This window comes from Ovis canadensis, chromosome 1 (assembly GCF_042477335.2).
Source record: "Ovis canadensis isolate MfBH-ARS-UI-01 breed Bighorn chromosome 1, ARS-UI_OviCan_v2, whole genome shotgun sequence".
In the NCBI taxonomy this organism is placed as follows: domain Eukaryota; kingdom Metazoa; phylum Chordata; class Mammalia; order Artiodactyla; family Bovidae; genus Ovis; species Ovis canadensis.
In genome coordinates, this window is record NC_091245.1 from 80946641 (window position 1) to 80970855 (window position 24215).

Here is a 24215-nt window from a genome sequence, read left to right on the forward strand (position 1 = left end):
GAGTAAAAGAAAATAAAATAACTGATGATTTCAGATGCCCTCAATATGCTCGATGAAAGCAAATCATACCCTTTTTCCAGGCTTTCCTGTTGGACCAGGAGGACCTTGGACACCACGTGGACCCTATATTAAAACATCACATTTAATTAATTTTATAGAATTCCTGATCTATAAACTCAATCACATAGAGAAATGGTTTTAGAATTTTATATCTTCTTAGTTTTACCTTAATCACTTTAACACACACACACACAAACTCTTTCTTGTATAAAAGTCCATAATAAAGCAAGAAGATAAGAGAATCAATTTTTCTACATGGCTCCTTGCCAGAAAAAGTCATACTACTTTATTAAGTTTATATAAACTTGTGATCACATATAAACAAAAGGAATGCAAAATGATATTTTAAACTTAAAAATTCTCAATTACTAAATTTATTCTCAAGACCTTGGGGTTTTACATTTCTCTTGACTGAAAGCACTTCATTTCATTCCTCTTCTCTTTCTAATCCCTTTGCTTTCAAATTTCCCTTCATTTAAGGAGATCTTCTCTTAGATATTTATTCCTTTATTGGAAGTATCACATTTGATTGTAACTGTTTTTTGTTTTTGTTTCCATAGTTGAGTCTCCCATTTAATTGTTAACCATTGCAACTTTGGACTAAATCTTGTTCTCCTTTATACTTCTACAGTTTAGCACAGTGCCTGGTACACATTTCTTTCACTCATCTACAAAATTCTGGAGGATGACTTGTCAACCTCGAATTCCATTACTGACTTGTGCCATGCCATCTCAGATTAAAGTTTTAAGATCCTCAGTATCTCTCTTGAGGTAGTTCAGTACAATGCTATATCAACATATAATGCCTTATTTATGAATTAATATACATGTTTTAAGAATAAAATTACACAGCTTGTAATAGATAACATACAGATCCATTAAAAATATTACATAGGCTTTCAGTGGCACTAGTGGTAAAGAGCCTGTCTGCCAATGCAGAAAACTTTAGAGACGCAGGCTTGACTCTTGGTTGGGAAGATCCCCTGGAAGAAAGCACAGCAAGCCACTCTAGTATTCTTGCCAGAAGGATGCCATGCACAGAGAAGCCTGGTGGGCCATAGCGTCACAGGGTTGGACACGACTGAAGCGACATAGCATAGCATCCTTTTTAAAGTGTAAACAATATGAATTTAATGAGTGTGGTAGAAAATGTAACACACATTTTAAATTACAAATAATTATTATGATAACTTTGACACACTGATTATAGAAACATGAAATTAAAGTTGCCTAATAGTTAGAGGTTAAAAGAATATAGCTTAAAAATACTGTAGAAAAAAATTCTATCCTATACCTCAACTGGAAGGCAAGGAGCAATAATAACAGGACATTTTGTTAGTTTTTAATAAAAAATGATCTTTCATTTGATATTACATCTCACTGGAATTAAGGAAAACTACAAAGACCATGAAAACTGCTGCAGCATGTTTTCAATTCACCCATTTTGTAAAGAGGTGAGTTGGATCCAGAAATTCATAAACTGTAAAAGGCTAAATTTCCTAACGTTTCAATATTTTTATTCAATTTTTTAATATAATTCTCAGTTAAGGTACAAATGCTTTCCATCTGTTTATGACAATATTTAACAGGCATGGAAAAGAAAGCTCTCACATTCTGTGTCACTCAAATATCTCTCTCAATTTAGGGGATTTTTTTCTCATTTCAAAATAAACTGTGGTGCATCCAAACATGGGGATATTAACTCAGTAACAAAAACAAACAAACTATGGATATGCTCATCAACTGCAACAAATTATGCTGAGTGAAAGAAGACAGTTTCAAAAGATTACATAAGGTATGGTTTCATTTATATGATATTCTTGGAAACATAAAACTGTAATGGTGAAGAACAGATCAGCAGTCAGTCAGCTATTAGCAGTAGGAAGATGTGACTGTAAAGTGGTATCAAGTAATTGTTTGGGGTTCTGTAACCGTTCAATATCCAAATGATTGTGGGGGTAGTTAGGGAAAATGCATATAGATGTTCAAATTCACTTTTACACTAAAATATTGTTAAAGTAAAATCGATTTTTTTAAAAAAGGAAAAAACAGATGACCACTTAAAAGCTCCTGCAGCCAATCTGAATCTCAAAATATTGAGTAAATCAGGAAGCATTCTCATTAAAAAAATGAATGGATTTTAAAAGTACATGATACTTTGTTTTCAGTTTTCTAGAATAAGTATATTCCATAATGTGTTTACAGTGTGTGTTTCTATCTACTTATCGTTCAAGGGAAAAGAATACTTTAAGTTTGGCACCATATAAATATATTGCAGGGCTTCCCAGATGGCTCAGTGCAGGAGACTCAGGAAACGCGGGTTCTCTCCCTGGGTCGGGAAGATCCTCAGAAGTAGGAAACGGCAATCCACTGCAGTGTTCTTGCCTGGGTAATCTCATGGACAGAGGAGCCTGGCAGGCTACAGTTCATGGGGCCTCAAAGAGCTGGACACGACTGAGAGACTGGCACACACACGCACACGCAAAAATGCGTAAGGTCTTTTTAAGAATTTCAGCTCAGACGTTCTCGATTTCCCTTAATTTCCTCAGCTCTACAAAGAACTTAAAGTAAGCTTCTTTTAGCTATATTAAACATCCTTTCTGAGAGAACGTATTAGATTTGGTCTCCTCATGTCTCCAGGAAACATTTTAGGCTTGTATCAGGGCTGCTATAAGTACAATGGCAATGGTTCTGCTTTGCTCTGTACAATTGTAAACCAATTTAATATTCAGAAGACCTATTACTATCAAGACTTTACAATCCTAGCTTATTATCTTCTTCTAATATTGTTTAAATTAATCAAATTATTGGCAGTCAACTGACCATTAGAGATTTTTCAATTAAAGAAGTTGATGGAAGCTGAAAGGCCATGTACGTAATTTCTTTACTCCTAAAACAAATGGCAGACCCTTCAATTACCATAATAGATAAAATAAATTTAAATATAAAATAAGTGAAATAGGTTAATTTTTACCTGAGGACCTGGATCACCCATCTCACCTTTGGCCCCAGAAGAACCAGGCCCACCCTGTAGAGAAAAAGTGAAGACATATTCATTTAATTTTGTAATTCTCTAATCAGTTATGTCCTACTATTTTCACTTGAAATAAACATTATTCAAAATACATTTCTTCAAATATGATTGTATTAGTTAATACAATAAAATTTTCAAGTCTTCTGAATGAAATACATCTCTTCTCAGATTTTGACTGTATTCACATGTGAGAACTATATTTAAAAGCTTATATTTACTGACAATCACACAGAAGCCAATTTCATGAGATCACCCTGAGATATTCTTTAATGTGTATGCCATCAGAGCACTTACCACCATACTCAGGCATTATTTATATTATACTGTGGTACCGTACTAGAGAAAACACATTTTTACAGACTTAGGTACACACTGATCCATTTATACAACTTGGAAACATGTTAATGCTTTTATACTCAGAAATTTCTGAGACGCTGAATTCTATAGCAATAAAACATCAAAAACAGATGCTACTGCTATCATCATAATGTCCTGAAATAATGTTAAAGCATTTTTCCCTAGATTGTTCTGTATTAAATTTCCCCACAAAAATAAATCCTATGACAAAGTCTCTTACAAATATTTACATAAGTCAAGAAGTACAACAAAAATCTGGCACATTAACTGGAAAAAATATAAAATCACTTTATAAAAGTGCTGTTAAGTTTTTAAAAAAATGAATACTAGGCCAATCATCCTCCTAAAGAGCTTTTGAACATTAAAATTGAATATAATGATAATAGTTACTTCATGCTGAAGTATATTTTGTGTGTTTAAAAAGTTTCTGATTTATTTATATCAACAGAGATTCTACTAAATACTGCGTTGAATCAAAGTGCAAAAAAGGTAAAATTATGCAAAGCCTGAAAATACTAGGTGTTGAGAGCCTCCTGGTGGCTCCAAAGTAAAATAACTGTTAATATGACTGCCAAAATATATGGCAAGTCAAGTAATATGAATATTCCAGTCTTGAAGATCATTCTTGTAATCTTGCAGTTAAATTTCTTCAAAAGAGAAATTGGAGTTCTACATTAAATGAGATTATTATTCAGACCTGAATGCAAAGAACAGTCCAATAATCTAACTAATTTTTACATTGTATATCTGTGTATAAGCACTATCTACTTTACAGATTATAATTACTTTGCCCAAACACTGATTCTAAAAATTGTCATGCAATCATTGACAGTAACAGAATAAGGAAAAGAACATTTTCAAGATTTCCTGAATATTTTATAATATAGATCGCCTTTTATCTATAAAAGCAAATGGAAATAAATAATTGAATAAAGGAAGTGCTCATGGAGAGAATGAAAATATTTATGTCTTAAAATACTGCTTCTTTTTAAACTCTTAATATATAAAACATTTTTAGACTCTAAAATAAAGATTATTGACAGTCTGTAATAATTTATGTTTTGGAGCAAAGAAAATAGAAGAGAAAATGGTGAAAACAAGCAACGTGATTACTTTCTCTCAATATCTACCTTTAATATTTTAGGAAGCTAAAACATTCTATAACAAAGACTTAAGTAGTAAAATCAATTAATCTTGGATATTACATTGAGAATGGCAATGTAATAACATGGTTGTTAATGTTTTCCCTTTGCAAACATGCTGTGAATGTCTGGCCCTAAATGACTGGTGAAAACAGAACAGCTCAATGTAACAAGTTTTCATGGATTCTGTTCATCACTGCCCTTACCCTATATAGATCCACTAGATTTGTATTTGTCAGGATGGTAAGTAGGAAAGTTCCTTTAATTTTAGAGATTCTAGATGGATATTTTAAAATTAAACAATAGGCAGTGTTTCCCAAGCATTCTTGAACATAAGATTCAGCCTGCTGCATCATTAAAAGTATATTTTGTCAGTTCCAACCCTAAATCTGCCTCTCAACTCTGAATTTGCCTCATCAGAGTCTCAAATTCCATGTTCCAAGAACTTTCACTTTTAATAAAATATACATATAAGTCTTCCGCCCCCATATCTATAAAACACCAGCATATTGTGGTTTTCCTCAGTCATGTAAATTTGTTATTAATAACAAGCAACTAAACATTAATTCTATTTCTTCCTTTGTTAACTGACATAAACTCTCATTTCTTTATTATATTTTGTAAGGCAGAACAGTAAAACTATATGATAAATACATAATAATGCATTTAGAAATGTATAATTTAAATTCTGTGGAACATACTGCCAGAACACATGTTCCACATGAGCTTGTATGATTGAGTGTATAGCCCTGAAAATATATAAAATGCTATAAAATTTCAAGAATGAATTCAAAGAACTATAAATATATGGGAAAATACATAAAAAACACGAATAAACTACATGAAGAAAACTAGCATCCCAATAAGATCAATAAAACAGAATTAGAAAACTATTTAATTGATCAAATTTGAAAAAAAAAAACTTTTGCTGTGTCCAATCAGCAAACCAAAAATAAACTTTTAATGTTAGGTATAATAATTTCTATAAATACCATTATTTCAATAAAGTATATTGTGCGTATAAGATCATATCAAAAGCATAGTGTAGCTTTTTATATCAAAAACAATACTTAAATTATAAATTATTCCATTAATCTTGAAGTCAATGTAAAATTAGGATGGAATTTTTCAGTGTTCTTTTCTCTTTAAAAAAAGTATGACTTAAAAAGAATCTTTTGCTCTGTGTTTGTGTGTGTGTGTGTGTATGTATGTGTGTGAACTGCTATAGCCATTAGCATTTGGTAAATTTCAAAATATTTGAGAATATTTTTAAATATATAGACCACATTAGCTTGTCAGTAAGCTTATAAGGAAAAACAAAACACATTTTCCAAGAGCCTCTGAAAGACAAAATAGTTTTTCTAATATCTGAAACAATTCATGAAATACTATAGGCAACTTAAAGTTTAAACCACATCTCCTGTTTTCTCCTAAGATTATGGACAATTTTTCATTAGCCTCATATATTTTTCCTTCTTTAATCAATTCTTTTTAACCTAAAATTAAATCTCAAGAATTTATTGAAAAATTGAAATTCAATAACTCTATTCTACAAATAAATAATACTGTTTGAAAAGTTAATAACTGGATATGTGATATAATTATATTTTTCATTGTATGATTTGAGAACTTCCTACTGCAATTTTTTCATTAAAATTTACTGAGGACTGAATTCAAATAGCTTCTTTGAAATGGAAACAAAATGAAATGCAAGTCTATTTATTTACCTTACTTTCACTAGCCAGAGAAATGAAAACTGCCTGACCAAAGCTGTACAAGGAACTACGAATACAGGAATTTAAATATATAAAATCTTATTTGATAACCTACCACAGGACCTGGTCTTCCAGTCAGACCCATTGGCCCAGGTGGACCTCTCAGAGCAATCTAGAAAACAAAATAAAGCAAATTCAGGAATGCTACCTTGGATGAGCATATTAAATCACAATAATTATTTGTACAAGTGGCCCTTGAGTAACAGCCTGATCAACAGAGGCATAATAGCTATGTAGAAAGAGTGTTTGATTACTGAAGAATCATGTTTCTAGAATGACAATGACATAATAAGTATCAAACTTTTTTTAAACTGTTGCAATTTATACAGTCTTATACTATATATTTATGATTTATCTAATGATAACAAGTAAAAGTAGATTTTAATATCTAATAAGAAACAATATCTGATCATTTTTCTGCTCAAATGTACATTCAGAATATTGCATAAATTTCTCTTCAATATGTAGGTGCAATTCTCATTGAAAATACTTTCAGTTGTGAACAATTTGAGATGCTTTTTAAGTAAGTTTTCTAGCAGTGTCTTATGAAAAGCTATGACAATTCAAGCCAAATAAAAGCAAAATTGATCAGGAAGTGTTAAGATAATATAGCTATGTCAACAAATCTCAAATTTAGTGCTTTATGGAAAAATACATTTATTTTATAGAATCATAGGCATAATAGACTGATTACATGCACTATCGACACAATATTAGAAATGTGAAATTAGCACACTTGAAAAGCTGGAACAATTAGAGTAAAAAGGTAAATATTTGACAGATATTAAATTAGTGTGGTGTGCTATTTTTGAATATTAGTGATTCCAAAGACGAATATTTAGATTACCATAGAAGATATAAAAATATTGCAATAGAAATAATATGTAAAATCATATTAGAAAAGTGCATGAGATAAAAACAGTAATATCTCCAAAATTACACTACTGACTCACCATGAGATTTTTGACAATACACTTCTTAATCCTTGAGATTAAATATCTGAAAAATTGGAATTATAATGCTTGCTACCTATTTCCAAGTAGATTAAAAAGACTAATAAAATTAGGAATTCAATGGCCTAATAAACTATTTAAGCTCAAGTAATTACCTAAAACTTGTCCAAAGTAATATAATTTATAGGTTGTATGCACCATTAGTAAATCAATTTAAATATTTTTAGACTTCTATCATGTCAAGATCTAATAAACAAATATTTTAAATTTTCATTGTCTTTATAAATGATGTAACCAAACAATAATTTATGCAGTCATAAATTTATGATGATAAATAGTTATCACCAAAATGATTTATATCACTTAGGAAGCAGGAACTCATATCCATACCACTGTAAGCCTTTTATTTCCTTTCTCCTTGAAAAGAAAACAAGACTATACTATGAATAAAAGTATTATATCACTTTCAACTCTTTCCTGATCCATTCCTTTGATTTCTTTATTTATATTTTAATTATAACTGGAACAAATTTAATAATAAACAATTTTATATTCTACAGGTACGCGGATAGTGGAAAACTTTTAGTTGACAATGAAGTATGAACTGAGCAGATCTGGGAAAAATAAAATATAGATTACAATGTTTCACACAGACTGCATATTTGAAGATTTCTTTCCTACACAAGAATGCCTAAGAAACTGAAATTTCTGGATTAATTGGGATATCCTGAATAATCTGTAAGATTAGGTGGAAAAATTATTTAAAAGTTTACCCTCTTTATTCATTGATCACTGACATACGACATATGCCTTAGCAGGGAAAACTGGATGTGAAAGATAAAAGGTGTTATGTATAAATCCACCATCAGTCCTCTTTGAATAAAATTAGAAAATGTGTGTGTTATGGTTGGTGTGTTTTTGCAAGAATTATGTGTGGTAATACTGCAAAGGCCAGTCATTTAAATTCAACATCAAATAAAATATTCCTACTGGAAAAACAGATATTTTCTCAGCATCTTCTCCATCTAGATTCAATATACTATATAGAATTTCATTCATAACAGTAGCACCCTCCAGATACATACACACACACCGCTCTCTCTCTCTCTCTCTCTCTCTCTCTCTCTCTCTCTCTCTCTCTCTCGTGTAATTGAATACATAATCAGGTTATGGGACTACATGTTGATCCTTTCTTACCCGAGCCTGCTGAAGAATGGCCTGGGCCTGAGCTTCCTGAGCAGAGACGGTTGGTCCTTTGGAACTATCACCACCATAACGAAACTAAGAAAAGATAATAACATACAAAAGCTCAAAATCAGACTTTATCAAGTAGGTGCCTTATACTAGTTTAAACACTACTTACTTAAAATGATGGGATTTTACAAAGTGTGAGGTAATTCCATCATGAATCATACCTTGATTTTTTCTAAATTTTCCTTTTATTTCTTATGGAAGTTCTGTAGACCATTTTAGAAGAGACATTTTGCCACATTTAGAAGAGACTACAGAATCTACAGTTTTAAATTCCATGATTTTTAAAAACACTGGAATAAGCCATCATCCATTTCTTTACCTGCACAAATGCTACCCACTCCATCCACTCATTTGTGAAAATTCTAAATGCACTCAGTTCAACAGTGTTATTGATCAACTGCTATTTTCTGAGCAAAACTTCTAGAATCTCTGTGAACACAGGAAATCTTCCTTGAGATGGATTCAGTTTGTTTCCCTTAAGTAATTATACTAGGAAACATCCTTTCTGTATCCCTTCATAAAATGCTAAAGCTCCTTTTTATTTTTAACTCAAAATGCAGGATAAATAAGTTTCCCATGCTATATTATTACTTGAGTCTATATTATATTTAAATAGATAAACCTATTTTTTCACAAGAACTTAGGCAACTTTATAAATTTTTTTGAAGTATATTTGATTTACAAAGTTATGTTAGCTTCTGGTATTACAGAGAATTAATATGTATATATATGCTGAATATATGTGTATTACATATTTTCTCATATTCCCTTCTACTATGATTTATTATAATTGAATATATCTGCCTGTATACAATAGAACCTGTTTATCTTTTTTTCTGTATAGTAGCTTTTGTCTGCTAATTTATCTCTCTACCTTTCTTCTCCTTTAGTAAGTACGTTTGCTTTTTAAGTCTGTGAGTCTGTTTCTGTTTTGTAAATAAGTTCATTTGTATCATGTTTTAGTTTTCACATATAAGTGATAATGTATGATATTTGTCTTTCTCTGTCTGACTTACCTCACCCAGTATGATAATCAATAGTTTCATCCATGCTGCTTTTTATTAATAATAGCTGAATAGTATTCCATTATTATATACATATATGTTACATCCTCTTTATCCATTCATCTGTTACTGAACATTTAGTTTGCTTCCATGTTCTGGCTATTGTAAAGAGAGCTGCTATGAACACTGGGGTACATGTATCTTTTCAAATTTTAGTATTCTCCAGAGGGGCTAGGAGTGGGACTCTCGGGCCATATGGTAACCCTATTTTAGTTTTTTAAGTTTTAGTTTTTTAAGGAACCTTCATACTGTTTTCCATAGAAGGTGCATCAATTTACATTCCCAGTAACAGTGTAGGAGAATTTCCTTTTCTCCACATCTTCTCCAGCATTTATTATTTGTAGTCTTATATGGTGGCCATTCTGACTGGCATGAGTTTATATCGCATTATAGTTTGGATTTTTATTTCTCTAATAGTTGGCAATGTTTAGCATCTCTTCTCGTTCCTATTGATAATTTGTATGTCTTCTTTAGAGAAATGCCTACTTCAGTTCAGTTCAGTTCAGTTGCTCAGTTGTGTCCAACTCTTTGTGATCCCATGAACCGTAGCACTCCAGGCCTCCTTGTCCATCACCAACTCCCAGAGTTTACCCAAACCCATGTCCATTGTGTCGGTGATGCCATCCAACCAGCTCATCCTCTGTCATTCCCTTCTCCTCCTGCCCTCAATCTTTCACAGCATCAGGGTCTTTTCAAATGAGTCAAAAAGTATTGGAGTTTCCACTTCAACATCAGTCCCTCCAATGAACACCCAGGACTGATCTCCTTTAGGACTGACTGGTTGGATCTCCTTGCAGTCCAAGGGACTCTCAAGAGTCTTCTCCAACACCATCAATTCTTTGGTGTTCAGCTTTCTTTATAGTCCAACTCTCACATCCATACGTGACTACTGGAAAAACCACAGCCTTGACTAGACGGACCTTTGTTGGCAAAGTAATGTCTCTGTTTTTTTAACATGTTTTCTAGGTTGGTTATAACTTTCCTTTCAAGGAGCAAGCGTCTTTTAATTTCATGGCTGCAATCACCATCTGCAGTGATCTTGGAGCCCAGAAAAACAAAGTCAGCCACTGTTTCCCTGTCTATTTGCCATGAAGTGATGGGACTGGATGCCATGATCTTAGTTTTCTGAATGCCTACTTAGTCTTTCCATCTATTTCTTGATTGTGTGTGTGTGTGTTTTGTTTTGGTTTGGTTTTGCTGTTGTTGTTATTAAGCTATATGAGACATATATTTTGGAAATTAAGTCAGTGATGGCTGCATATTTTGCAAGTATTTTCTCCCAATCTATTGGTTGCCTTTTTGTTTTGTTTATGGTATCCTTCCCTGTGTGAAAGTTTATAAGCTTGATTAGGTCTCATTTGTGTTTTGTTTTTGTTTCTATTACCCTGGGAGACCGACCCATGAAAACATTGTTATGATTAATGTCAAAGAATGTTTTGCCTATGTTCTCTTCTAGAAGGTTTATGGTATCATGTCTTACAGTTAATCTTTAAAACATTTTGAGTTTATTTTTGTGTATGTTGTGAGGGTGTGTTTGAATTTTGATTATTTGAATATTTGATTAATATTTGGCTGTCCAACTTTCCCAACACTACTTGCTGAAAAGACAGGCTTTTCCCCATTGTATATTCTTTCCTTGTTTTATCAAAGATTAATTGACATGGGTATGTCAGTTTATTTCTGGGCTCTCTCTTCTGTTCCATTGATCCATTTGTCTTTTTGTGCCAGCATTATGCTGTTTTGATTACTGTAACTTTGTAGTAAAGTTACTTTCCTGAACTCTGGGAAACTTATGTCTCCACCTTTGTTCATTTTCCTAAGTATCGCATTGGCAATTCTGGGCCTTTTATGGTTCCATATATATTTTGGGATTTTTTTTTAATTCTATTGATAGTTATGTGAAAAACAACATGGGTAATTTGATAGAGATTGCATTAAATCTGTAGATTGCTTTTGAGTAGTAAGGTCATTTTAATATTAATTCCTCTGTGCAACTTTAAAAAGCAATCTTAAGGTAAAATAAATAATTTGGAGGCAATGAATAATAACAGTATAAATATATGTTATTTAAAAAGTATCAGCTAGTATCTAATGGTGGTAAAGAGTATACTAATTTTATGTAATGCATGAAATGCATGCCACCCATATGACTCAGGATAAAGCACACAATTAAAAATACTAAGTCCTTCAAACTTTATTGTCAAAATATAATGAAATAATAAAGGCTTAGTTCTACTGCAAAGTTAATATTTACTAGAATTTTCTTTATTAAATTATCCAGTTCCTGGAGGCTGCTTCATTTCAAGTATCTCTACCTCATACAGTAGATTTTTGATTGATCTATAATATGATTCTGCAATGTTTTTTAGCAGTAGGATAACAAAACATCAGGTTATCTTTATAACAATAAAAATACATACCGGTAACACTAACATGGTACCAGGAGGACCAGGTAGACCATCAGCCCCTGGTAAACCAGGACGTCCTGGAGGACCCTAGGGAAGTAAATGTAATCATCAAAATTAATAAATAAACTTTAAATGCCATAACTCTACATTACCTAATTTTTAATTTGTCCTCTACTCCTTGGCTAATCTTCTTTTACCAATAGTAAGTATATCTAGAGAGGACTGTATTTCACTGCACTAGTTTTACAGAATTTAAATGATACATAAATTTATTGCTACTCAAGGAAGAAGAAAAAAGGGATTTTGCGAGAAGAGTTCCTACAGACTTAACACTAATAGTCTATTTCACCATGTGACCCAGGACATGATCTTCAAATTAGATGCAGGCTTATTAACTCATTCTACCAGCATTCAGCTAAACATTCGTAGTAGTTCCTGGAAAATATGTCTTAATTCCAAAGGAAGAACTTGCTCTAATGTATCAGGTTCATATTAAAAAAAAAAAGATTATAAATAATGAAAAAATTCTTACTAATGCATATTCTCTCCTCTCATTTTTAAAATTATAGTTAGAAAACTTAAAACTTTGCACATTGAACTCACATGTTATTCAAGTGAGAAGAATAATATCTTAAATTTGTAGAATATATTTTAATTCTTTTTATTTAAGTTGCATTCTTTTGAATTCCTTCACTTACTTACCCTCTCGCCAGGGTCACCAGGGGGTCCAGTGGGGCCTTGTAGACCTGGAGGACCCATGAGACCCTACAGAGAAATAAACCATGATGAGTCAGATTCCTGAATTTATTAGTATTCAGGCTAATTCATTCTACCAAAATCAAAGACAAACTCACTTATATTTCATAAACAAACACTTTCTCCCAAACAACTGGCCTATTAAACGTCCCATAAAAAGAGAACATATATGGGCCACTTTATAGCTAGCTCAACTCTTCCTCTACAAGTTTGTTCTCAGGGTAGACACAGACATTCCATGGAAGAACAGAAAAGGAGATCCTGCCAATGTACAATTCCTGAGGTGGAAGCTGGTTTCCGGCTCTTGTGAAAGAAATGGTATACTCATTCAATTAGACTGCAAAAATGTGACCACGAAGTTGAAATCTAGAAATCATTTATCTTCTTCTCTGAGTGTAAGTATTTATAGGCAGGGGTATAATATATTTAATTCACATGACAAGAATTTAATTAATTCCACAAAAGAAAGAAGATTTCTTACAAAGTCAGATCAGTACAACTCCCTGACAATAAAGACACACTGATGAGTAACAACAGCCTTATTAAAAAAGACAATGGAAGCTGATAATCACTACATTCAGCAGTACAATAAAGGCAGCGATAGTCTACTTAAAATTCTCAACTCCATTCATTGAGATATGCTTATACCTCTAAAAAAAGAAAGAAGGCATTTATATATTTTTATAATTTTCAGGTACAAAGTTGAAGATGAGGTTAGAAAAGTCAGAGATAATTAAGCAACAAAAAATATTTAAAACAAAATTTAATTTCATATTACTCAAAAGAGTATCATTTGGATAGCCAAATCAGAAACTGATTTAAGGCCACTGGCTCCTCTAAGTACTTGCCTCTCTAATTCAATACTCAAATGTGTGTGTGTGTGTGCTTAGTCGCTCAGGAATGTCTGACTCTTTGTGACCCTATGGACTGTAGTCCACCAGGTTCCTCTGTCCATGGGGATGCTCCAGGCAAGAATACTGGAGTGGATTGCCATGCCCTCCTCCAGGGGATCTTCCAAACCCAGGGATCAACCCAGCTCTCCTGCATTATAGACAGATTCTTTACTGATTGAGTCAGCAAGGAAGCTCCATACTCAAAATATATAAATTCAACAGTATAATAGAAATCTTATATCTGATTTAAAAAAATCAAGACAAAAATAATCTTAAAACATTACATACCGCAGGTCCTGCAGGCCCTGGTGGTCCTTCAATAAGCATGCCCTACAGTTAAAGAAAGGATAAAGACATTACTAGGGTAATGGAACCCCTAAACTCTTATCTAATTGGCTCTATCAAAGTACCACATCACAGCACTTTAAAACGTGAATTATCTGCTCCTACATACAAAGATAATTACAAGCATTCTTGCACTGGGAGGGAGGAAATTCAAAACAATAGAAGACATAATTCCTGTCCTGAGAAAATCTATGAACTAATTAGCAAGGAAACAAATATTCATATAAGTAATATTACAAAAAGAATATACTAAGTGCTCCCAAAAAGGGCAAATACATTTAACCAAATTTTTGCTAGCAGCCAGAATAACACCTGGTACATAGCAAGAACATGATAAATATTTGCTGTGTGAATGAAAAGGTGGGAGAAAGAGCACCTAAGCACTTTAATTCAGGGAAAAGGGAGTAAAGTCCATGTTAAAGAATTGGGCATAAATGTAAGTTCTTAAATAGACAAGAAATAGAATACTATTTCAGGATAAGAACCCAATTCTAAAAGTTTATGATTCTACTCCGAAAACTGTCTTGTCATTTTAAAAGTTAGTTGTAACTTTGCATAACAAAGACAAATTTATTCTGAAATTGTTTTTAAAGATGTTGGTGAGCATATGATGTGCTTTTTCAGATTTTGGAGTAATAGACTACAATGTTCTTAAAGATGCAGCTTTTTTATGTTTATCTTCCTACTTAAAAAAAAAAAAATTGTCCTTGCAGTTTCTGAAATGATTTTCATGAGCTTGAGGTAGTTCAACATACTTCCTTTATTTCTAATGCAATGCTGCTGCTGCTGCTGCTGCTGCGTCGCTTCAGTCATGTCTGACTCTGTGCGACTCCAGAGACGGCAGCCCACCAGGCTCCCCTGTCCCTGGGATTCTCCAGGCAAGAACACTAGAGTGGGTTGCCATTTCCTTCTCCAATGATTTCTAATGCAATACTTTCCCCCAAATTGCTGATTAAAGAGAATGATAGTAAAATTGATTTCCAATAAGAATTTGCTTCTTACCAATTCACATAAATCTGAAAAATCACTTTTCTTCCAATAGATGAAAAGGAGGCAAATTTTAAAAAGAATGTTTTCATATAATTATATGATGTGATTTGGATATGAAACAAATACGTACTATGTTAAATAACATATTTCTAATTATGTGAAGTCACAGCACTTAGAGGAGAAATTACTGAATTGGAAAATAGAAGAGACAAATTCAGGTCATAGATCAACTACCAAACATTTGAACCTCAGGAAAGTTACTTAAATCCTTTAGATCTTAAGTCCCTTTAGTTATAAAAGGAAAGAATTAGATTAAAAGATTGTCAGCTATTATCAAATTCCAAAATTCTCTATCTCTCTGTTTTTCGATTTATTGAAATTCTGCTTGCCAGAACTGGATTTACTAACTCACTTACTTGTGGCATTATAAATGTTTAGACATACAGAATTTTCAGTGGTACTACATGAACATGCATAATAATTTACAGCAGTGATAGCTCATGATACAAATCACTGCACCAACCTTTACAACGTATTCACACCAGTACTTACAGGTTCAACTACTGCTGGTTCTCCTTTCTGTCCTTTTTCTCCATATGCACCATGGCCATTAATCTGTTGAGTGAAAAATTCAAGCAGCCTGTCTTTAAGTAAATAAGGCTATTTAAGTATTTTTTAAAAGGTTATTTAATCATATAAGTGCATGTAAACAATCTATTAGAATATACTTTTTAACATAGAAACCAATTAAATTTTTAAATACTGAAAATATACAAAGGAAAACACAATAACATTAACGCTAAATCTTTAGTGAGATTGAACAATTGCTTCTTAAAGACATATTATACAAAGATAATGATATCTGTTGACCTCAGTTATTATTCCAAGGCAATAAACAAAAAGTATCTTCAAATTAAAATCAAAATAATAGAAGTGGTAGGAAGAAATTAGTAAAGAGGTTCAAAAGTTTAAATACTAATAATTATAACAATAAAATGATAATATGATGGATTACTGAACTTCACCAGATAAGAAAGGTCAATTAAACTGTTTAAAAGTTAGAAAATAGTCTTGGTATCCAGAATGACAATGACTGATTTAATCTTATCAGTGCTATTAGAGATTATTCTTTCAAAAGAAGACTCCAGTAGTGTGGCCTGAGGTCTCCATGAGGAAGAATCTATCAGGGTCTCCTAGTAGTGATCAACATTCATGATTTATATAAGAACAATCTATATTGTAAACCTGAAAAGACATGAAGATGAACATGAAAATATACCAGAAATAAGACACACAATGACACAGAGCATAATACTGACTTACACTTGTTTCTGTGATATCTGTTTCTGCTGGAACACCTGGACCAAATTCTTCATTAGTGGGGCTTGTTGGTTTATCTTCATATTCCTTATATTCATAAAAATCATATTCGCCTAAATCTCCATCTACCGGAAGATCAGAGTCCCTGCCGTCTATTTGTTTGTTTTCATATAGCATATCCTCAGAATTTTTCCTCTGGGAATCATAATCCTCTCCAGTTAGATATTCTTCAGTAAATACTTCTTCAACTGGATTTGGCTATTAATTTATGTTGTAAGGAATTGGAGAAATGAAGTTTACTGTTAGTAAAGCAAGGTAAGCATTTGCGAATACAGTTTGATGGCATGTGATGGGAAGTGGTTTGAGTACTACTCAAGCAAGTCTGAAGGCTGGGAAAGATAAGTCTTTCAACGTCATTGAAAGGAATATTTTTGTACATTGGAATGCACAAGAAAATATTGCTTTCAAAGCACTTTTGTCAATAAACTGCAAATATTCACATAGATTCAACATGTGTATTTGCTTGTTCATTGGAAAAAGCTTGTTATGCAATTTAATATCTACTTTATAATTTGACTCAAATAATATATATATGCAATATTTAGTTAAAGCTTAACTTAATTTTCAGATCTCAAAGAACCTCATACTGAAATATAATTTCTATCAGGAAAGCTATGTAAGTTTGACTCTCAATCCAAAAGTAAAATATTAATGCCAATATTGACATTTATCATTGCAATATTTACTCAGAGCTCCAAGTATTTAGTGCAGTATTATATCACAATGAGTTCTTCAAAGCAAAGAAAATGTAAATTATAGTGCTCAAAATTCAATACAATAAAATAGATGACTGTATAGTCTCATAAAGAGTATGGGCCTATTCACTTAAAAGTAAAAATTATATCAAAATTCTAATGTGATATAATTATATCAAAACTACTCACAGAGATATAGAAAAATAACACTAGTATAATTTCCTTTTTATAAATAATTCCCCATTAATAGCATAAATCTGAATAACATTCATTAGGTAATTTTTGATCATGTTATGATTTTGATGAAGTTCAGATCAAATAATGTATCTTGCTACTTTTAAATTTCATCTTGAAATACTTGTTTGCTATGACATAGTGAATTTAGATAATAGAATAATACTTAATAATAAGTATGTTACATAAAGTCATGTGAGTGAAAAAAGTAGTTAATGATTAATTCAGCAATTGTTAACTAAAATAAAATGTCCAATAACCATAATATTTTGTATTCTTAGACAATGTACAGACAGAGTACATTGTACTCTTAGACAGAGTACATATTATCCAGAATCAAAATAGTACTGTGCTAATAGTTCTGAGTTAAAAAGTTGAAAGAATTTGAGCATATAAATAAACATTTTAATATAATCATTTTTGGAAAATTATAAACTCGATTAGTCTGGATTAACTTGGACAAGATTTGGACTTGAAATCTGTCTTTACTCTAAAATGTTATTATTCTAAAATATGTGTTTTCACGTAAAGTCCCACTGGGATGCATACGATGTAAAATTTTTATTAATTTAAATAATTCAGTTAATCCTCATACCAGGTGTGAAGAAATTTAACAAAGTTAAACTGAATTGTATATTAATTTTCTCATAATTGGAATATGCACATAATATGAAATTCAGGAAGATTGTTCTAATTTGTACCTGAATATACTTAAATATTTTCATAGAAAGGACTGGGAAAAGTTAAGATATATTATTTTAGCCATATTAAGTTTGAAAATGTAAACAGACATTAAAATCAACTATGACTATATTTTATCAAAATATTTGTGTCATAAAAATGCATGATTATTGGTCAGATGGCATAAATTTTAATTGTATCATTTGATGATACAATTTTTTTTTTTGGAGGATTTTCCTCCTCACAGAAAGGTCAGGTTGTGAGTAACCTTAATCACATTTTGAGAAGCTTGCTCTATCCCAGGAGCAATAAAAAATGATGGCAGCCAATTCAGTTTGATCAATTTAACATTGCATGAAGCAGAGTCATGCAAACCTGAATTGGGATTAATTTTAAATGAACTGTTTCTTAGTAATAGTGAGCCAGTGCTATTGTTTCTCTTACTTCGGTAAAGGAATAAAAACATCAAATTTTTCAGAGGTTATAGATTCCTCCAGAGTAAAATATATCAAGAAATATTGCACATTTAAAAAATTTGAACGGCAATTTAATGCTGTCTATGAACATTACCTCATTTGATCCAGATACACTCCTAGGAGCTTCTGTCTGGTAACTTTCTGTCCCATAGTTGTAGTCTTGAAAATCATCAACAATATTTGCCTAATAGTGAATTCAAAAGAAAAGTAATTACTAAAAATGTTAAGGCAATCCCATATCTATGGAAATCATAATTAATTAGGGTATTGTATTAGCCAAATGAGTATTTATCTAGTTGGGTTAGGACAATGACTCGTCATCAGAGATCTTCCAGCTTATCTAGGAGAGATCTTGATTGCTTTATCTTTGCTACCTTTACCCCTAGCTTGGCCATTGCTGCTGCTTGATAAGTTTTCTTCTTCTTGGATGCAAATTTTTCAGATTTAGGGGGTGTAAACTTTTTGGACTTTTTCTTTGAATTAGTGGCCACTGTCTTCATCTTCATTTTGAAACTGAATTTCTTTTTCTGTAAAATGTGGTGAAAGATGGAATGGAAAACATAAATAAAATGAAAAGGGAAATGAAGAGCATGGATGAAAGGAAGAATAAGCAAACCAAACCAAACATCATTCCTTCAGGACAGCTACTACTGTCAAATAAAAATCAGTTATTGGGTCATAGAAATGAGATGAATGAAAGATCGACGATAAGTCTGAGGAAGAGTGGACATAGGCACCACAGGATGACAAACACCAGGACACCATACACAAAGGTTCTACTTTGCTTTTACCTCGGTTTGTGCTATTGTCTCCTCAGTTACAGTGGGTGACTCTGTTACACTTTCAGCCTCTTTATATTCTGCTTCCCCATACTCATAGTCATATTCCATTATATCCTCAGGTGCATACTACATCGCAAAGGAAAAAATATCAGGCAATTTTGTTAGTTGCTGGCAATACTATTAACAAAATGGGAATCATGTTCTTAACTTTTACTGGTAAAGTTAAGAGACAAGGAAATACTGTTATCTAAATATTACTTGTGTTATAAAGAAGCAATACTATCATATACAGAGTATAATAAAATACTGACAAAGCAGATTTTCTAAGAGCAGAACAGTGGTTAGGAGTGTGAGGAAATTAAAAGTTTAGAATATTAATTCAAACTTTTAATTCTTAATATTAATTCAAACACAGCAGTTACATACTTGGACATAGTTGTTGTCCATAGTTGTTAAATATTCATGTTAATTTTAATTTGTAAAAACTATACACAAACCTCTTTTATTTATAGTAATTTCAATGGGTACTTTTTTTTTCCATTGAACTGCATGTTTAAAAATAGCCTTCCCAAGTATGAAGGAATTTTCATATCAATTGTTGGATGGAAAGGGGAGAGGAAGGAAAGGGAACAGAAGGAACATGAAATTATTCTATATTCTATTTAGAATAATAGAACCAATGGGAAAAACTCTAAAATCTATTCAGAAATAACTAATTTGTTATAAACTTAAGATCAAAATGAGCACAGTTGTGAACCATTAAAAGATTCAAAATTAGATCTGTTTATATTTTTTACAAATATTGTGTTTTCTCTATTGAAAAAGAGTATAGCACTTGGGTATCTTAAAACATGTAAATGTAACTCAAATTGAAAGATGGAATACTAGATTGTTTTTATTAAAAGAATTAAGAGAGAAAAGTATGTTTCTCAATAAAGGGATGAGAGAAACAATTAATACTTAATTATGAGGAAAACAACTTCACCTTCAAAGCCAAATATCTCTATTGAAATTTTAATCTTAAACATATATTATTGGTTTTAATCAAAACAACTCTAAATCTATTAAGGTCATATATAACAAAAATATTTATTAAGCAGCAAATCAATAAGCTAAAATGCTAATATATATGTATATATTATTTATAATATATCTTTATGTATATGTATACATACATTTGTGTATGTATATGTACATATATTATATTTAGTATATTTATGTATATATATACTTAGGTACATATATACATATGTGTGTATATATACACACATGTGTATATACATACACACAAACATATGCTAAAAGCAGTCTATTTGGAAATCCCTAAGCATTTGGTAAAATTTCAATTAGAACCCAAGTGGACCTCTCTTGGCCTTTTAAAATTGCCGATAGTTCCCTTTCAATGCACCAGAAAAATAACTCTTCACACCATGTCTTTCAGAGACTTGTGATCACTGGACCTTCTAATAAGCGCTATTAGCTACAGCAATGCAAATGAAGGCAAATTTCATAAAGACATACAATGAAACATATTGCAAACCAATTGCAAGAAGGATTGTAAAACCAAGAAGGATTGTAAAAATAGACAATTTAAAAGCATTTTAAATGCATCTTGGATGAAGCCTGATAATCAAAATAGCTAGTTACCTTTATTATCTTTATATCATGTTTTTCTTCTTTCTTTTTTTTTTCCTTATAGGAGGAAACCTGTTCTAATCTGCATAATTCTCTCTTCTGTATTAACTTTTTCTACATGGAGATCAAACAGACTAGCTGTGATGGTGGAATAATAAAGGAGTTAATGTGCTCACTATCTTAGGCACGAAAGCATACGCTTTTCTTAGAGCCATCCAGAAGTCAGTGAAAAGAATCACTGCTTCTGTTCTCCTTGTCTTTAAACAACATCCCCTCTGGTGGGTATTGACCCATGTAGGAATTTGCTGTTCTACATGAAGCTTTACAACCTGCTTTTGGAAAAGATTCTCCCTTTTTACTGCAGAATTTTGTGATGCCTCAAAGACAGGTAAAGGAGAGAGAACTCGTTATAATTAATCAGATGAATATGAGCAAAAAGATGTGCAGTGATCGAATTTCTCCTACTATTTGAGAGTTGCCTAGCCTAAGTTAAAACATTTGAGGAGAAAGGGACTTTTTCTGGAAATTTTGTTAAGTCTTTTCTTATTCAAGTTGTTAGAGAAATAGTGACATCAGCAAATATCTATGCATCTATGAGAACTAGGATATCTGATAAATATTAAGTGCAAAAAATTAAAGGTAATAAATTTCTTTATAAAACAGTGTTTTCCTCTTGCTGCTTCTTTCTTTTCATGTTTTATACTGATATGAAAAATAAGAATGTTAATTCCCTGCTGTACATAGGACATTGCAATCTGTGCTGTATTCAATATATTAAGAAAGAACCATATGCAGATTTAACATCCAATTTTCTAATTAAGATAGAAGGATTATTTAACATGGTGGAAAAATTCCCAAACCACCATAATTTTAATATTGGTTACTTTGCTATATAAGTGGTATTGCAGAGGTTGAAGTTGAATAATAGTTTCATATTAACACTATATTTAAATCTATCATTTTACATTTCACTCTGATTATGATGCAATGTTACATCAAACACATAAAAATTGAATCTTAAGAATGAATTAAAATATGCTCTTTAGAAGATATGAAACATACAAAAGCACAAGTTGAAGAAAACATATTTAAGTTAATTTATAAAATAAATTGAAATATTTATTAATCCAAATCAGAATGATAATATATTATTGTCACAAATTTATTAATGGAAAATTAAGCAATATAAAGTACAACATGTATGTTGGATGCTCTATTTTGCACTATATGTTCTTTATTCATTGGTAACATTACTTTTGTATTTTGCATAGGCAAAATATCTATTGTACAATTATTAAAATGCATACTGTAATATAATGATACATAAATGGATATAGTTCAAAAGTAATATAAAGATGGCTTACAATTCTATTAACGAGGTGTTTTTCATACTAGTATAAAAGATTTTTATCACTGAAGTATCAATGTAATTTAGCATTGTTGGGAAAAAGTGAGAGCTGATTCTTTAAAAAAATTTTTCAAGATGACATATTCAATATAGAAACTAAGAAATGCTATTATTGGATCACCCAACAAGATTTTCATGCAGTCCTTATCATAGCAGTGCATTCTTTTCCTCATCAGATGCTTCTAGTAAAAACAAATTTGACTTACCAGCAGAATGTTAAATTTATGAATCAACAACTAAAGTAAAAAAGGGAAAGCCTACTTTTTAATGAATTTAAGATAAAAATGGTTAAAAATATTATTTTGCCTTAAAATAACTCAGCTTACCTGACATAATAGCATTAAAACATGGGAATAAAACAGCTCAAGGTGATATAATAAGAATGCATACCTTCATTCTTCCCAAAATCAGAGCCATATCTGTTGCTAAAAAGAACAAGTCTTATCTTTCTTAAAACAGGAGCAAAATATTAATAAATCTCATCTGTCTTGAACATATATACTAAATGTTATAAATTTTAATATTGAGTCCCCACATAGTCCCAACTAAACCTGAAGATATTAGAACGTTTTAATAAATCATGAGGGAATTCACAGATTGTTCTAATAAATCATGAGGGAATAAAAAGAATGAAGCACTTGAGAACTGGGAGACAAGCAAACACAAATATCCAAGTAATTTCTCTTTTATTCTCTCATATTTGCTTTCCTTTTAGCTTCTTAAAGCTTTATTCTGTTTCAAAACAATATTAATATTAAATTATGGAAAAAGTCAGGGCAACAGAATTCACTAACATACCTTAAAAAGAAATGTCAAAAATTAATAAAACACAAATTTAATTCACATGCAGAAATAACAGTAAACTAAAATTAAGAGATAAGATCTTAACCTGCTCTAAATAGTAAAACTCAAAAGACTGTACTTCATATTATTTTAAAAGTCAAGAAGAAAGCTATTTGAGTTACTTTCAAAGATAAGGATAATTTTGATGTTTATAAACTTCCACCCCACCTTCTAAAATTTTAAACTCTTCATCTTAAGAAATAAAGTTTTGCAACCAACTAAAGATGCAACTCCTTCCAGAATTTTCTTTTTAATTTCCAGAAAATCCACATTAACAAATTCTACCTAAAATTTGCATAAAAGGTACACTGTGCTATATTTTTTGTTCTTTGGGGTATTCAAGTCTGACAAAATGGCTATGGCTAACTTAAATGTACATATTTTTTATCTGAGAAAGAATAGAGTCAAATTTCATTATGGTGAATTTTCTTGCAAAAGCAGCCTGGAAAAATGGTTTTACACCAGAATTTCAAATAAAGTAATGCACTATTAATCAAAGCATATGAACATCTAGTTATTGCAATCAGCTTATACTGCTTTTCATTCCATTGTTCTTTGTATCAAGTCTTGTGCAAGAAAAGGAAAACTTACATATCAATGTAGCATAACCTTGTAAGAAATGGAAAAAAAAAAAGAGTCTCTAGATATTCAACACAGCCTGAAACTTGAAGATAGCGCTAACATCCCTTTTTCATCTGCTGCTGCTGCTAAGTCGCTTTAGTCGTGTCTGACTCTGCGTGACCCCATAGATGGCAGCCCACCAGGCTCCGCTGTCCCTGGGATTCTCCAAGCAAGAACACTGGAGTGGGTTGCCATTTCCCTCTCTAATGCATGAAAGTGAAAAGTGAAAGTGAAGTCATTCAGTCGTGTTTGACTCTTAGCCACCCCATGGACTGCAGCCTACCCAGCTCCTCTGTCCATGGGATTTTCCAGGCAAGAGCACCAGAGTCGGGTGCCATTGCGATCAACAGGAATTGCCAAAGGCTTGAAGATATGGCAAGTATGCTAGAAAATAGTTATCCTTGTCTTGAGGCTACCTTAATTATAAAA

At 31.7% G+C, this 24215-nt stretch overlaps 1 protein-coding gene across 1 annotated transcript in view; it reads right to left on the reverse strand.

Annotated features, from left to right (window-relative positions):
• Nucleotides 1-24215, reverse strand: part of COL11A1 (collagen type XI alpha 1 chain) — a 231805-nt gene that overhangs the window by 140047 nt on the left and 67543 nt on the right. Inside the window, exons 6-16 of the mRNA XM_069599057.1 lie at nucleotides 19289-19405; nucleotides 18592-18681; nucleotides 16355-16609; nucleotides 15584-15646; nucleotides 13985-14026; nucleotides 12750-12812; nucleotides 12060-12134; nucleotides 8519-8602; nucleotides 6424-6480; nucleotides 3035-3088; nucleotides 70-123 (exon numbers count right to left, since the gene is read on the reverse strand). Of these exons, the coding sequence (XP_069455158.1) occupies nucleotides 70-123; nucleotides 3035-3088; nucleotides 6424-6480; nucleotides 8519-8602; nucleotides 12060-12134; nucleotides 12750-12812; nucleotides 13985-14026; nucleotides 15584-15646; nucleotides 16355-16609; nucleotides 18592-18681; nucleotides 19289-19405 (954 nt within the window). The remainder of the gene's footprint in view (nucleotides 1-69; nucleotides 124-3034; nucleotides 3089-6423; nucleotides 6481-8518; nucleotides 8603-12059; nucleotides 12135-12749; nucleotides 12813-13984; nucleotides 14027-15583; nucleotides 15647-16354; nucleotides 16610-18591; nucleotides 18682-19288; nucleotides 19406-24215) is intronic.